The sequence below is a fragment of the Hyaloscypha bicolor genome (assembly GCF_002865645.1).
Source record: "Hyaloscypha bicolor E unplaced genomic scaffold K444scaffold_191, whole genome shotgun sequence".
NCBI classification, from domain to species: domain Eukaryota; kingdom Fungi; phylum Ascomycota; class Leotiomycetes; order Helotiales; family Hyaloscyphaceae; genus Hyaloscypha; species Hyaloscypha bicolor.
In genome coordinates this window covers 643870-659480 of record NW_020194693.1, presented here as the reverse complement: position 1 = coordinate 659480, position 15611 = coordinate 643870, and the positions used below count along the sequence as shown (strand labels likewise).

At 46.2% G+C, this 15611-nt stretch overlaps 3 protein-coding genes across 3 annotated transcripts; 2 read left to right on the top strand and 1 right to left on the bottom strand.

Annotated features, from left to right (window-relative positions):
- On the top strand, positions 1-600 carry K444DRAFT_713087 (uncharacterized protein; the record flags this gene model as incomplete). Its single annotated transcript, XM_024888291.1, is given in 3 exon segments — positions 1-284; positions 302-353; positions 430-600. Coding segments are annotated over 2 exon segments (194 nt in total), but the record flags the coding sequence as incomplete, so codon positions are not given.
- Positions 601-6182: 5582 nt separating this feature from the next.
- On the top strand, positions 6183-6683 carry K444DRAFT_549622 (uncharacterized protein; the record flags this gene model as incomplete). Its single annotated transcript, XM_024876474.1, has 1 exon — positions 6183-6683. The coding sequence occupies one exon, from the start codon at positions 6183-6185 to the stop codon at positions 6681-6683; it is 501 nt and encodes a 166-aa protein (XP_024726246.1).
- A 5987-nt stretch (positions 6684-12670) lies between these two features.
- On the bottom strand, positions 12671-13952 carry K444DRAFT_549365 (S-adenosyl-L-methionine-dependent methyltransferase; the record flags this gene model as incomplete). Its single annotated transcript, XM_024876450.1, has 4 exons — positions 12671-12895; positions 12965-13550; positions 13614-13759; positions 13809-13952. 4 exons carry the CDS (start codon positions 13950-13952, stop codon positions 12671-12673), a joined length of 1101 nt encoding a protein of 366 aa, XP_024726245.1.
- Positions 13953-15611: the final 1659 nt, after the last annotated feature.

Here is a 15611-nt window from a genome sequence, read left to right as displayed (position 1 = left end):
CGCTGTCAGAGTCCTCCTGATGCACATATAGGCGTTTTAGAGCGGACGATCTTGACGCGCCCTCCATCGCCAAATCCCAAAGACGGGATTGAGAAAAAAATCACCGCCGTCACGCGGCTTGCTGGATGTGTTGCCTCTGGAAGTTCGGCAGGCCATCTGGAAAGACGTTCTTGGGGGCCACACTTTTCATCTCTCGATCTTGGTTAAGTATAAAACCATAGGTCCGGAGGGCCGCCGCTTCGAAGGAGCGTGTTGTGTATCCTCAGATCCGTTAACATGCAGTGGTCAACGCTGTGAAAAGAAGGGAGTGAGCCGAGGAGATTGCTATCAATGTTGCTGTCTAGCAAACAAATGTACGATCAGAAACATATGCAGACCCTCCTATCTGTAGTCGCATCACATGAAAGCTGACACTGCCTGCATCGTTAGCTATTCAGAAGCCATCGATTATCTCTATTCTGCCAACACATTTGTGACCTTGTATGTTGGCGTTATGCTATATCTTCCATTGTTCATTCTCCCACAAAGCGTCAACACCATTCGGACGCTTACCTTTTACTGGCGGAATCTTCCACCCCATATTTTATCGAATGATTCCGGATGAACATGATGAAGGCCGTCAAGTTGCCGCCTATCCACACGCTTGGAATGAAATATGGCGCAATATCGCGGCGATGAAAGGCTTAGAAACTCTGAACGTGAATCTTGATATTGGGAAGAACTGGCGTGGTAATAACTGGGGTAATCTCATCGAATCTAAACCTCCCTTCCTTCCCACGCGGTTAGTCACCATCGCCGCTCTGCTCAGGCGCTACTTACCCTCGCCTCACCCTCTGCTCAGGTTACTCAGTCATATACATGATCTCGCTTCTATTAACTAATTATAATTTACTTCCTATTCGGTTCCGCCAAACGAAAGTTATTAACTTTATATAATTATATTTAGGGGAACCAAGTCGGCTTCTAAGAAGTCCAAATAGGACCCCTTCAAAAATGCATTCTTTAATCTCCCAAGGCAGATTCTTCTCATAATATAATATTGCCTTGTATTACCTCCCAAACTTTACTTCTTTATATATCTTCTTTTATTATTATTATTTATCTGCCTCTCTAAATTTATTTATAAATTACAAATTTTTATTCTAATAAACTACTTGCATCTTTTAATTATCTTAGTAATTATTTTCCTTAATAAGAATAACTAAAATAAAAAACCCTAAGGCTTTTATTAAAAAAGCTTAATAATAAAAAAGTTCGAAAAGAATATAACTTATATTAATAGCTCTAAAATTCAAAGTTATTTCGAGCTTAAAACTCGAAAGTTCTATTAGAAATAACTTAATAATTTTTATTAATAAATTATATTATCTTAATTATAATAATCTTAAGACTCTTAATACTAGTAACGAAATAATATAAATAGTCAAAAATAAGGGGCTCCGAAGGTTAATGTATTGGGAAGGCTAATCATACGTATGGACGGAAGTCTTATGCAACCCCCTAAACTAGCGCCAGCATGCCTGGGAAGCAGGACACGTGACGGTAGTCACGGGACAAGAGAGAAAAAACCCCACCACAGAAAGAGTTAACCTGATAGAAGCTAATAAATATAGGAAGCATGACTTGCGATATAGGAAGTCGTTTATGTATCAAGTGCCGGGATATACTCGCATTAAGGGATTCAGGTCGACAAATGATCTGGGTCGATATACTAAGCGCAAGCATCCTTTAGTAACTATACCCACGGAGAAGTACCGTTGTTTTTTTACAGGATACAAATCGAAGAAGTTGTGGCCACGTTTAGACTACTTCCATAGTTATCTTAAACGCGTCCACGGAGTTATAGTAAGGAATAATAACCCTCTAATGCAACGGTGAGTAGGGTCCGCGAATAACGTTCATTTCAGAGTATTATATATTAGGTTACTATAGTATTAAGATTTAGATAACATTTCTCATTTCCGAGAATCCCAAATGTCCTTTGTCTCCTTTATCCTCCTTCCTCTATCTCTTTACCCACATCCATTGTCTTATTCTTCGATCCTCCTGTGGTCTTTGCTCCTTCGACGGCGACGGATCTTCCCTTATTCTCCTCCTCTGAGACAACGTCTAGCGCTGAGAGCTCCAACTGCAATTTCCATCTACGGGCCTCGCGCCCTGCCAAGTCCAATTTACGGCCTAATTGGACCATTTCCTCAAACTGCGCAGTACGAGGGCGCGGGTATCCAGTGGTACGTGGACCATTTTTTGTATTGTCTCTTGGCCTCGCATACCCATCCAGCGTATTGGCATCGATCTCTGCCCTGGTCTGCCAATACATATCCTCTACTTTCTTGACCTCGTCATTCACATCCAGGGAGAGATGATCACAGCCAAAAGCGCGCTCCAACTGCTCAATGTGGTCCCGCAGCGCGCACCATCGGGCCTGGACGAACTTGGGTCAGCCCGGCAACCCAGCGCCTTTCATGTAGGTCATGAGGCCTGCGATTACGGTGTTGAAAGCGCCGAAGACGGTCACGACTGCGTGGGGGCCGTTGCCGGTGCCTACAGCGGTCAGCGTGGCGGCAATGACGATTTGGAGGGCCAGACAGCAGTTGATGAGGGGCGAGAAGACGATATATTTCCGGTTTGCTGCCTTCTCTTCGCGGACGATGTGTCGGTATAGGCCCAGGTTGGGGGCTGGCCAGTGCGGTTCGCCATTTCGTCTTTTTTCATCGTTGAGGATCTCGTCGAAAAGGCGGCGAAAGATGTTAGTTCGTCCTTTATCGTTGAGGATCCCGAAAAGGCGGCGAAAGATGTTAGCTCGTCTATGTTCATCGCGGTCGATACCGGTACGGGCGCGAAAGATGTCCAGTTGGTCGTTTTCACAAATTATACCTCTAGGGAATTTCTCAATATTTGGCTCAGTTTGGGTACCGGCCTCGACATCTTTTCCCTCGGCCATTGATAAGAATGCTTGTAGTATTAATTCCAAGGGATGCTTTAATCTTCGGATTGCGGAAAAAATGTTGTCCTTGTGTCGAGATGTCAGAAACACGATTGTTCGATAGTGTAACAGAGGGTCTGAATATGATCGAGGACTTGGCAGGAGACACATTCAGATGGACTTTGGAGGTGTCATATATACTGGCAGCTGATTAATATTGCATACGAAAGCGCGTGGCATTGAAATCCGTCCAACTCGATAAGCGAGGACGGGCGCAATTTTAACGCTCATATTACAAAAATTCTCATAATTCCGTATTATATTCTATTATTATAAAATTTTTGCTAAAGTTAGATCTGCTTCTTTTCTATTATATAAAGCACTTTTGAAGAGTTTCGGGCGTTCTATTGAGATTTGGTGTGATTTTCTGAACTTAGCGATTTTGGTGTTCCTCGCATTTTGGCAGATGGACGGTTTTCAACGCCGTACGCTTTTGTACTTGCATAGTGGCTGAAGGAGCTGAAATGCAGCTGTCTGTTTGAGGCAATGTGGCGCACGGGATGGACTTGATCGCTGTAGGGCTGCAAAATATAGCAAGCCGACTTGTCATGAGCTTCTGCAGTAATGCTCATGCATACGGAACAATAAGCTTCTCCTGCCGACCTATGCTTTGCCGCCACGTCATCTCCTTCAGCTTTGTCCTCACAGCCAGGTTGGATCCTGCAGTGGTTGTCACGCAATGGTTTTCCAGCATCTATAGGAACGCCAGTCATGAACTACGTAGACCTATATATTATATTATAAATCGGCAGACTGTCGCTGTTCAAGAACCTCCTTACGGTGACTCCAAAAGCGAGGCTATCCGAGTGAGTGCTCAAAGCCAGCCTCATCCCTTCGTCCGCTAAGTTAGGCCAGAATACAACCGTCTCCTCCAATTAGGCTATCCGCATTTATGCGGCTGCTAGCGTGGGACATGTCTCAGCAGACGAAGGGATAGTTAAGGTGGGGGTGACGAGGCTTCTGTGCTATCCAATTGTTTTGCGGCTACTATCTGTTCTTGGGGGAAAATATAAAACGACCCCCCCCCGGGTGTCGATTAGGGGTGTCGATAAAGTTGTAATTGGCTACCTAAGCTCTTCAAAAATCTTAAGTTATATTTTTTAATATAAGTATAAGCTAGCATATTCTAATTCTAATATTATAATCACGATCTTCCTAACTTATAATAAAAAGATTCCTTAAGATAGAATTTTCATTTAAGGGAGTTTATATACTAATTAATTAAGTTCTAGTTTTTAAGCCTTATAAGGCCCTATAAAATATAGGTTTATAGGGCTCTTATATCTGGTTTTAGGTACTTGTTCGCTAAATTTCTAGGCTTTCTTAAGCTTGCCTTTAGGCTATAAAATATGAAATTTTTAACTTCTTTAATTTAAAAAGCTATTACTAATCCAAATTTTATTAAAAAAATTATATTTAAATAGCACTTAATAAGTGGTATAAGGAAATAAAACAAGTATTAAATTATATTAATTCCTTATAAAGTTGAATTAAATTAAAGAAAAAGCCAAAGTTTTAGTATTCCTGTCCGAGCGCTTCTACTTTAGGTTAGTCTGGCCCCCAATTAATCCCCGGAGGGGGGGGGGGCGTCGTTTCACATTTTCCCGGTTGTACTATTATAACGGCAGGAACAGAGCAATGGAACGAGGCTCAAAGATCAATGATTTCCTATATCTTGAGAATTTAAAGCTAAGGGGAAAAGGAGTGAGGTGTGGCAGTGGATAAGTAGGTATGGCCAAGGCCACTGAAACGCCGAGCTTTGGAAGCGAGCTTGGTTTAAACCATAGCTTGGAACCTTAGCTAAAACCAACCATGTGACACCAGCCGTCACAGCTATACAGGGACCTGTTTGTATTAGATCCGACCAGATTTTGTATAGGAAAATGTCTGATTATTCTAACTAAAATGGACACCCTAATTTACAGGATTCATGGCGTGGATAGATTAGAGCCCTAATTTAAAGCATACCATGACTAAGCACCATACGCGATCTGCTATCTTTTCTGATTACGTGATAAAAGCACGTGACACCTATATATATATACTCTCCTCCTCCCTCTTCAAAACATCAAGTATATAATCCACATTCGGTACGAGTTTTGAGTCTATATTTTCTTGATTTTATAATTGCCTTTTTACCTCCCTATATCCTTTTTCATTATGCCGAATACTTATATTTTAAATAAAAGCAGACTAAATGGCATACTTCAAATCAAATTGCTTGAGTTCGAAGTATTAAATAAAAGATTTAAAGCCGTTTTAGAAAATATTCGGAGAAAGCGCAAGGATATATTCTCCTGAAAAGGAGCCAGGACCATACCACGTTACTAGAAGGATCTATCCCAAGGTAGAACAACATATTTTTAGGGCGGTCCTATTTGGTTTTCCTAGGAGCCGACTTGGTACCCCTAAATCTAGCCGTGTAGAGTTAACTTTCACACAGCAGAAGCAAATAGTAAGTCAATTGCGATTAGTTAATGGAACAGAGATCAGGAACGTGACTGAGCAACCTGAGAAGGGTGAGGCGAGGGTGAGTAGCGCCTGAGCAGAGCGGCGACGCTGCCTAACCGCGTTGGAAGAAAGAGAGGTTTAGATTCAATGAGATTACCATAGAAAATTCTGCGCTAACTACTTCACCCAATAAAAGGCTAGAGGTCACGCTTTTTCGCGTTTCATATTCACGCGTAAAAAGCACACAATTCTTCTTCACACCCCCGGCCATTCCACCTTCAGCTTCCTGAAAGTTGAAGGCAAATTATTTGCTTTCTAATCTTACGATACTACGCTTATGCCTTGGTTTATATGAAGGTCAGGAACTGCTAATGCAATCTCTTAAGCCCATTTGACGGCCCATTGGCTTTGAAATCTAGCATTATCCGAACGTTACACGTGCCTCGACTAATGAGCTGCTGGTACACGCAAGTCGGGCGAAGGCAAGCAAGCTGACGTGGCAGGGTGAAAGTGAGGCTTGCGATAAAATCTCAGAAGAGATGCGCATAGTTGAAGTACTAAGCTAGAGACTTTGATTAGAGCTCAGTTTTATTTGCGTATCATATCCAGGTATCCTGCTTTCCAACGAAAGGTTAAGAAATATCGTGTATCATCCTCTGAAGGCCAGTAACCTATTGATCAACTAAGTGTCGCGAGACACCTCGCGTGCCGCCTTTCGTCAATTATCTGATCTTTCTCACTCAAGATGCTGCCAATCCAGATGCAGCTCTCTGTTGAGCTCACAAATGCCTTTGGAGCTGTTGCGGCTGCACTTCCATGGAAAAAAATTCTCGACCTCGGACGAGATCTGAGGAAATCAGGCTCCGATATCGTGGTGGAAGAAGACCTCGCAAACGTCTTTGGACGAGGGAAGATTGTTCATGCACTTGAAAATCGATTCAAGCACTCAATTAACGACACCAAGATTGTTCCGCTACATCCCACATGTTCAATCAGTTTGCAGAGTGGCCCTGGGCCCACAGTCACACGAGCTATGCGAGGTCAAGATCGACGATACATGTCTACTGTTATCCAGCTTTCCTTCCTGGGCGCAGTATGTAACCGCACCGAGCTTGCTACCGCACTCACGGAATGTATGAGCCAAAGGCTTACTTGCGGCATTCAAGATTCGTCCAGGCCCGGGTTTGAGGACATCGCTGGAGTGCTCGAAGCCTGTAGCTCTCAGACAAGCAATTTTGACTGGTGACCAAATATAGAAGCTGTAGAGCAGCGGATTCGGAAGCATTTTGGTTACTTTGATGATAATGGGCGACGATTCCTGAGAGATAGTAGACCGATCCGGACACTTCCAATCCATCTACTTTTGGCCGCTATGGACTACTTGTATCTCACTCAAAGTCTTCCTGAGGACCGAAAGCTATTTTGCAAGTCTGAGAAAGGAGTGATACCTATCGTCATCTGGGCCCATACTATACTGGGATTGACCGTTGCTATTCGCTCTCCGGAGCATGAGGACTTGGTTTTCGGAACGTCTTCGGCGTCATCGCCAGCACAAGTTATCATACAATGGCGCGCGATTGCCAGCGCTGAGGTAGCAGCAGAGGACTCCGAGATTTTGCTCCTTGATAGAAGCATGAAAGTAATTTTGAAAACAATCCCGGATTCTTCCATGGAATCGGACATCGAAACGGAAGAACGTCACAATCTGCAAAACTTTGGAAGTCAGAGATTGTACAGGTTGTTTAACTCGGCGTCAAGCATTTCCGATGAAAGCCCCATTTACCAAGACTTAATCGAATGCATTTTGGCTGTGGCGATCATTCGTTCTCGAAGTATTGAGCGTCAAAAGAACGATTTCAGCACTAAGCCTGACGCAAAACTCTCAGAGCCTTCTGATACTCGATATTATTCACTAGAATATTGGCGCATTGCCTCAGCTGGAGCTGTATTATTCCACCGTCAAATTTCCAAACTCAACGACAGCAAGCGGCAAGAGAGCATGCTTCGAGTTGATAAGTTGGTGGAAGCTTTCCAACATATGAATTTGAAGACTGCTAGAGATATTCCTTCGCCGCAATCTATAAGGCTTTATATCAATAAGTTAGGGCAAGTACGTGGCACTCACGTGGGAATGAGCTATCATATTTTTGCCTTGTCTAATTTGGTGCTTGTTTTCGCACATATTACAAACATCGATCAGTGCTCTATGTTACCGATATGTATGGATAGGCAACTTCAACTATGGAGTAACGACGACTTCATGATGGATCTGAAGGTTGACAGTCATACAATCTCTGGTGTCATTGTAGACCTATTGATTGGTCGTGGATTTCACCAAGGTGAAAATGGCGACCACAAACATACCTTCCTAATCAGCGACTTTGGATGGAGTGTGAGTCTAGATTGCGTTGGAGATAAAAACCCATTAGATGCCAGAGTACACTTGATATCTGTTAGGCGTGGGGTGCCAACGAATCAGCGGGGAGAGAGAAAGAGCAAGATTCGGGACGCTGAGTTGTTGGGTGGTGATTGTCCTGGGCAACGAATAGAGGATGAAGGTGTCGAAATATACCGTCCACGTTCTGAACGTATCGTTGTCAATCGTACCGAATACTATGGAAGCAGGAACAAGGAGTTTTGGTTCTCACTCCGTTTGGATATTCCTAGGACGGTGGGAGAGATGAAAAAAAGGTCTATCAATGACCGCGTATTTGATGACTATACGTCATACCGAGAGCTCCATGACGCTCTGTGGGACGTTGATATCGTTCTTGACGGAAATATTTGCCACCACTCGGTAAAATCACTTGAGACAGCTAGGCTTGGAGTTGAAATTGCTACGATTAGCGGATGGCCAACCTACCTCGACGAGCGAGATAATATTCCTCAGAGGATTTGTATATGTCTCACCAAAAACGATTGGCGAGCTAGGTGGCTTGCTATTAAGCACTTTATCGATGGTCCAACACGTCGGATAGCACTGCGAGGTACAGGGTGCTATGAGGACTACGCTCTTAACACTATTATTACACTTCCAGATCAATAAATTTTAATCCTCTAATTCGGCAACTCTATCGCTGCCTAATAGACCCCTTAGATTCAAGCGGTTCTCTGTTGACGGTGATACGCAATAAATCTGGCCCTACAGTGGCAGAGTGGCCAGAACTTGTCCAAGTTCTGTCCAGAAACCCTGGGTGGCCTCTGGCCAATCCCTGGACGGTTCTGGACGGTTTCTGAATAGTTTAGTCTTGAATTATCTTTAATGGATATTTTAATGCAATAAAACTCTGGAAAACCCCTTGCATAGTACTGGATAACACTGGATAGTCCCTTTTAAAGTCTACCGAAAGTAAGAAATACGTTGTTTATATGGCCCGTACTCTACTCTATACTTTAATTATATGGCCTTCTCCTTCGCGATTTCCTCTATCTCCTTCACAAGCACACTTCCCTTGGATGTAACGGCATGTGCACGCGGAGTCTGAATGGATTGGGGTAACCAGTAAATGAATCAGATCTTGTATTTGTGTACCTATACGAAGGATCTAAAGTGAAGGAGAGAAGAAGAGAGTAAGAAGAGAAGAGAGAACAGCTAGCCAAATATATGCAGGATATCGCAAATGCATCAAGATCTGTTGTTGAGCCGTTTCGGGGTAACAATAGCGTATTTAATGCAATGCATGTGTATTTACCATGTATTCAGAGCTGAAAATGACTTTATAAACACCGAGGTAACTGTTCACTCCGAAGGGTTATAAAGCAAGTGACTAATGTCTTCCCTGGGGCACAGATAAAACGCAACGAAAGATGACATGAGCCGAGGTTAGCCCTAATAGTTATTTCGCTCGTAGTTGTCTCTCAAATTCCTCTTGTAAAAGACTTTTCTTTATACAAGGCACCGTATCCACCATATGGTTTGGACCAGCGTCAGGCATGGCGGCACACGATTGTCTTCCAAGGAATAACAGGCGCTCAATTGCGGGAATCAGACCATTCGGATATCAATGAGCTGCTCCATTTCTGGAAGGATCCCAAAAGCCCTGGTACCGAGCCGTCATTTGAACGGTTGACTACCGGAGGTTTTAGTCGTTCCCTACTATCGCTTAAGCTGTCCCCTACTATCAAACTCTGCATATGCTCGTTTATTTAGCTGTTCCCTTCTATCGCTTAAGCTATCCCTACTATGGGCTAGCATATGCTCGATATGTCCTCAAGCCGTGATTTAGCTTATACTTTCCTTATATACTGTATATGCACGGGCTAGGAAGATTGGGGTTAGTCCCGAACTTTCGAGGGGCTTAGGGTTAGGGGTTAGGGTTTGGGTTAGTCCCGAGGGGTTAGGGGGCGGTCAGAGCCCTCCGTATTATAATACATTAGAGTGCAAAGGCCCTACGGGTTAGGGTTTAGCAAGCATATACTAAGTATATGGGTTCTTTATGGCGAGCATATGCTAGAGGCAATAGCGACAATAAAGCAAAGTATGTCTAACTTCCTTGTGCGCTTCTTAGTAGCAAATGTCAACCATATGCTAGGAGTATGCCTGGCGGGCCGTTGGGAGGAGGGCGAAAGAAAAGGGGGGTAGCAATCCTTTAGTAAAATAAGTATTTATTATATCTTAAGGTCGAGCATATATAAGGAGCTAATCCTAACTATGGAAAAATACAAGGGTATTTACGCTAATTAATAGTTAAGGGACAGCTTAAGTAATAGTAGGGCTTAACTTCTGGCTCCGACTACTGAGTCGCGAAAGTTTGTTCGAAGGTTCTTGTCCGGCGTCGAAGTTCGAGGAGAAAGATCTCTTGCGTGACGGCATTTTAAAGCACTTTGCTTCTCATGCTCAACTCCCTCGAGCGAGGGTAGAAGAGTTGAAGATCTGACAGGCTAGACTTCAGTGAAGACGCGCCGAACCCACGCGCCACAGCAGCCTCGGCACCCCCCTTGAATACTTGCAGCGGGTCCTTGGGTAGCGCCACCCTGAAACCTCGTTTATATCCCTAAAGTAGGAAATATCTGGTGCTTTATTCGCTGAAGACCCTTGAGTTGACCAGTGCTTGGGTGGTGTTATCCTTGGACTCATTGTAAGTATTCAAGGGGGGGATAGTATAATTATGGCATATCTCGCCTAACACCGGAGCTTGACTCAGTCCGGTCAGGGACCAGCTCGCTTATTTCGCTTGAAAAGGGGCTTCGACGACGTCTCGCGCTCACAGCCCAAACAATCATTTCCCTAACTTTGATAGTCTGCAAGGCAGGACTGAAAAATTCAGACGAGGGAGGCCTACAGAGGAAATGAACATATTCCACTTCTTTATTCTTCTCTGGCTCTAAAACTCCATGATAAATAATGTTGGCGAGGGCCGCTTCAATTTGGAGAGTACGTCATCTGCTTCGAACCATGCTCACACTGACAATCCACGCAAAGCTAAAATAATTTCCTTTAAAGCGAAACCAGAAACATTAAAAAGAGGTAAAAAAATAATTGCATTTCCTCCTCCTCCCACCCACAAATTAAGACCCTGCCGAGAATGCATTTAGCAACTCTTCCATCAAAGACCCCAACATGACGCGACAACTATTGCGTGATGGGGGGCGGGGGGACATCCAACCTGTCCGCGAATCAGCGATTCCTCAACCAATCCACCAAGTCTATTCATCCAATACAGAGGGAAATCCGGGGACTCATACTCGCCCACCTCCAGTCTACCGAACCTAGCAGTGAACTTTCCTTCGACATCAACTCCCCGTGGGACTACAAACCGAAATCCGAGCCATTCCCCTAAGATAGAACTGGAGGAAGTAAGGCAATATTTCGTGCTCCTCTGCGGTGTGTTGAAGGCGATAAAGCTGCTCTTCGCCCAGAACCCGCATACTATTAACCCTTGCCAAGCAAACGGAAAACCACAAGTCCCAAAAACCAGCCCCAGCAACCCGTCTGTGAACGCGGGAAAGTTCGTCGGCTTAGTCCTGTGCAGGGAAGCGCAGCCGAGTATCCGCGACCCGCGCAACGGGGACAAGAACGGCCATGATCTCATGCGCGAGGATTTTCGCTGCGTTTGTTGACGTCCTAAGGAAAAGGAGCGAACGGATTGAAATTGATTGGAAAGTTCGTGGTTCTTTACAGACCTCAGCTACTGCTGAAGAGAGTGTGATAGTTAGGAGCTAGCATAGATATGTGCGGAGACAGGGCAGCTCCCATCGCGACGCGGAAAGCGTGGCTGTATGGGAGGAGAGAGAGGAGATCCCGGAAGCGTTGGAATGTTAAGAGGGTGTAAAAGAAGGATTTATTGGAGGGTTGTGTTAGTGATGAATGCTACAGGTATTTGGAGGGAGTGCATGAAATCGAGCAGCGAAACTACCTTCGATTTCCACCGGGATATGTACAGACTTTGTTGCGGCGAAGATGCTGAGAAGAGCTTTGAGGAGTAGAGGGTAGCGGAGCGATCCGTTTTATTGGAATGATAAATCGTTTCCTTGACCACTGCAAGTCTCAGTGATCAACAGTACGGCGTTGATGGCAAAGACTCTCTATCACTGAGGCAACAGCTCTTCAAGAGTGAGGAATGAATGGGTTGGAGAATGGTCCCTGTGGTTCTTCTCATATTGAAATGAACTTGGTACGTTCAGGAACTTAAATCCCGGGCCTCTCTGCTATCACTTAAAACGGGCATGATGATTGCGAGTCTAAGTTACTAGACATGATCCCATTTTCCAGATTCTGTTATGACTATTTGGACTGGGACAACGCACTCATTGAACCGTCCAAGAAATCGCTTTAACCAAGGTCGAAGTTTCGGCACTCAGAAGTGGAGTCAGTTAACATCGCTCATTAGATTGGATATATACATCTCTCCCTCCGCATATACTTTTTCCTATCCATCTCACAACCCAATCAGTTTGTCATCAACATCATCCGATAATTAGGTATCAACCGTGAGTCTTCCATCCACGCAACCCCCAATCCATACAGCCAGGACGACGTCATATATACAATTCCCGGCCTGGGTTCCACAAGTTGCCTTGGGTCGTCGCCCCACCTCCTTCTTCTTCGTCCGTTCTCTCTGATCCACTCTTCCCATATCCCGTAACCGAGAAGTCCCCTCTCTCCTTGTATCCAAGGAATAATATCCTACCCCCCCCCCCCTTCCCTCTCTTCTCCAGTGGTATCAATAAACCTCCAACCACTCTCTCATTTCCCTCCGCCCGTCTCCGCGAACACAAAATATTGAACCTCGCTCAAGGCAGCCCCTGATAATCTTCCGGGATCGTACTCCTCCACCCCCCTTCAGGACTGACATACCCACTACGCGTCGCCGGATGCGGCAGCTGATCCCCAGCTCTCGCTTTACCGCCGGGTTTCCGACCGTAGACGACTGTGACGTTGAGGTAGGCGTGGATCTTCAGGTCTTTGATTTCTTCGCGCATGCGTGCTAGGAAGGCTTGTGCGTTGTCGTATGTCCACTGTGCAAAAGCGTTAGTACGAGTTGAAAGGGAGGAAAGGAAAATGGTAGGGGAATGGAGTGGACATACACCGCCCGCGACTGTCAACAATCTCAGCATAAAGCCCTCCACGCCATCGTATAATCGTAACTGATTCCAGACTCCGATTTCCCTTAATCTCTGCCAAGATTTCTCCCCGTCATCGCCATGGGTTCGATATTCTGGACTCGGCCAGCCGTTCACCGGCCATTTATATTTCTTCTCCACGATATCGACAAAACCGGCTCTCTCTAACCTCTCCCTACTCTCCTCCCAAATCGTGAAGCTCTTCCCGAACCTCCGCCCCATCTCCACAACCGTCTTCCCCCACAGGGTAAAGAAGCTCTCCTCATTCACCGTCCCATCATCACTCACGGGAAACACACTATGCTCAATCACTTCCACATATCCCCCGGGTTTCGTGTGTTCGAATGCTGAGGAGAAGAACTCGTCCCAGTCGGCCACAGACCCGAACAGTTCCCGGATGTGAATGAAGTCGAATTGGCTCTTGGAGTATGTCCAGTCGAGGTTCAGGTCTTCGATTTCGAAGGCGCAGTTTGGCGGTACGAAGAGGGGTTGGATGGGGGAGAGGTCGGTGCCGATTACGTGGGCTGAGGGGTAGGCGTCGGCCATTTCGCTAAGGGTGTCAGCATTGCACTTTTTTGCCTGTTGTGAAAATTCTGGAGAGAGAGAGATTTACATTGCCCAGATTCCAGTCCCGGTTCCGATGTCGAGGATATTGTGTGGGTTGTCTAGAGGCGCGAGGTGGAGCTTTCCTTCCAGGGTCATGAGATACATGTGATGCGCCAGATCTTGCAGATCGTTGGAATATTCGTCGTTGGGTCCCTTCTTCGTGTCAGCCACGTGCAATGCGTAGATGAAGAGAGACGGTTACCCAGTATTCTCCACCTCTGTATGCGTGATACCTCCTCCCGTTCTCGTAGCGGTAATCCGTGATGTAGCTTGCCAAAGTGTCCGAGTCGCATCCAATCAACGAACCACCATAGGTAGAGTCATTGTCGTTGAAGCCTCCATGCATATCCTCGCCCTCCTCATCTGCAAAGCCGCCTGTATCGTGGTCGACGCCGAGCTCTGCAGAGCTTTCCGGGTCGGCGATAGGTGTCCGTGAAAATGCTGAATCGTGCCCTGGATGTTGCGCCTCAAGATCATCGTCTACGGCCAAGATCATCGGCTCAGGGCTCGCAGGCTGCACATGCTCTATATTTGTTTCCGCCATGTCGTACAGCTGTGCCCGTCGTGGGAAGTGGTTGAGGAGGGGTCGGGTATTAGTAGTAGTCCTCTCCGCCCGGCTGAATGCAACCTGCGTTCTTCACATCGTCTACCCCTTCCCCAGATCCCGAGCCGCGGAATGCAAAATGTGACAGATCTCGGTGAGATCTCGAGATGTGTATGTGAAAGCCGGCGCCCCTTTTTCGACTCTGCCAGCGATCGATGGGAGGGAAGCGGGCATTCGAGGTGCGGGACCGTCGTGGGGTCGGCCCTTTCAGTGGTCTCACGGCACGGATGACGGCTCACTCCTGCGCCACCAGCGCACACTTCACCAGCAGCCCAGTCGTCCAGCAGGCCTCCTGTCAGCGACTGAGCGTCGAGAATAAGTGGGAGTGCTTATCAGAGAGGAGCATATGAATGATGCAAGTGAAGGTATTCGTGATAAAAAGCAAAGAGCTCTCTCCACGCGATAGGATGATGCAGCTGTAACGGCGCAAACGGGCGCAAACGGCCCATCCCGTGGATGGCGACAGCAGTGCCGTGGCCCAATGCGGAACCTCCCCTGTCCCTGTTGATAGCATACCAACATGAGCGATCACAAAGACCGACAGTTGGACTTTCTTGGAAAACGCGAGGGAGATAGGCTCATATCCAACGTCTGGATTGCTTTTTGGCGTTGTGAGACTTTGTCTATCTGACCTTGCGGAAGCACATACCCTAGAAGCCACCCCAGGTTCCACGCGGCCCTCCATTCACGACAGTGCTCCTGCATATCCATTGTACCCCGCAGCCAAGCCACCGGTAAAACTAAACGAAGGGACGTGGGCGATATCGCAGGTGAACGCGAGGTGTACCGAAAGCTCGCGATCCAGTCCTCATCATTGGATCAGGTATGATTCTGCCGTACGGGGGACCATAGATAGTATCCTGCTGAAACGATAATTAGGTAGTATTGGAATTGCGAAAGCACAGGGCCTGAAAAAGGTACCTTTGCCTCTGGCTTCATCCATGACCCAATTGGCTTTTTGCAGGCCGGAATTCCAGCCACTATCTTCGAGAAGAATGCTGCTCTCTTCTCTCCTGGTGAGCGGGGTTGGAATACGGGGCCGCACTGGGCTCTTCCCAGACAGACTGAAGTAGTAACTAATGCCAAATTCCGCTGCAGCACAACTTCAATCAGCCCAAGTGGATCCCAGACTCCCAATACTCCCACGAAGCCAATCGACAACAACACGTTCCCAATGGGGCCGCCCTAGCGAAGTGATGAGCAAAATCAATACAGCGAATTTTTTCAATGATTGCATCGGTCAAAGCTGCGTGCTCTGTTATCCCAAGGCCTGGACATAGGATGGAACAAATGATTGAGAGACATTGTTGTGGGATCTGATGGGGGAAGAGCGGCAGTGTGTCTGAGGATGGGGAACGGACCACTGGGCGTTTGATTCTTGGCACAGATGGTGCGAGATCT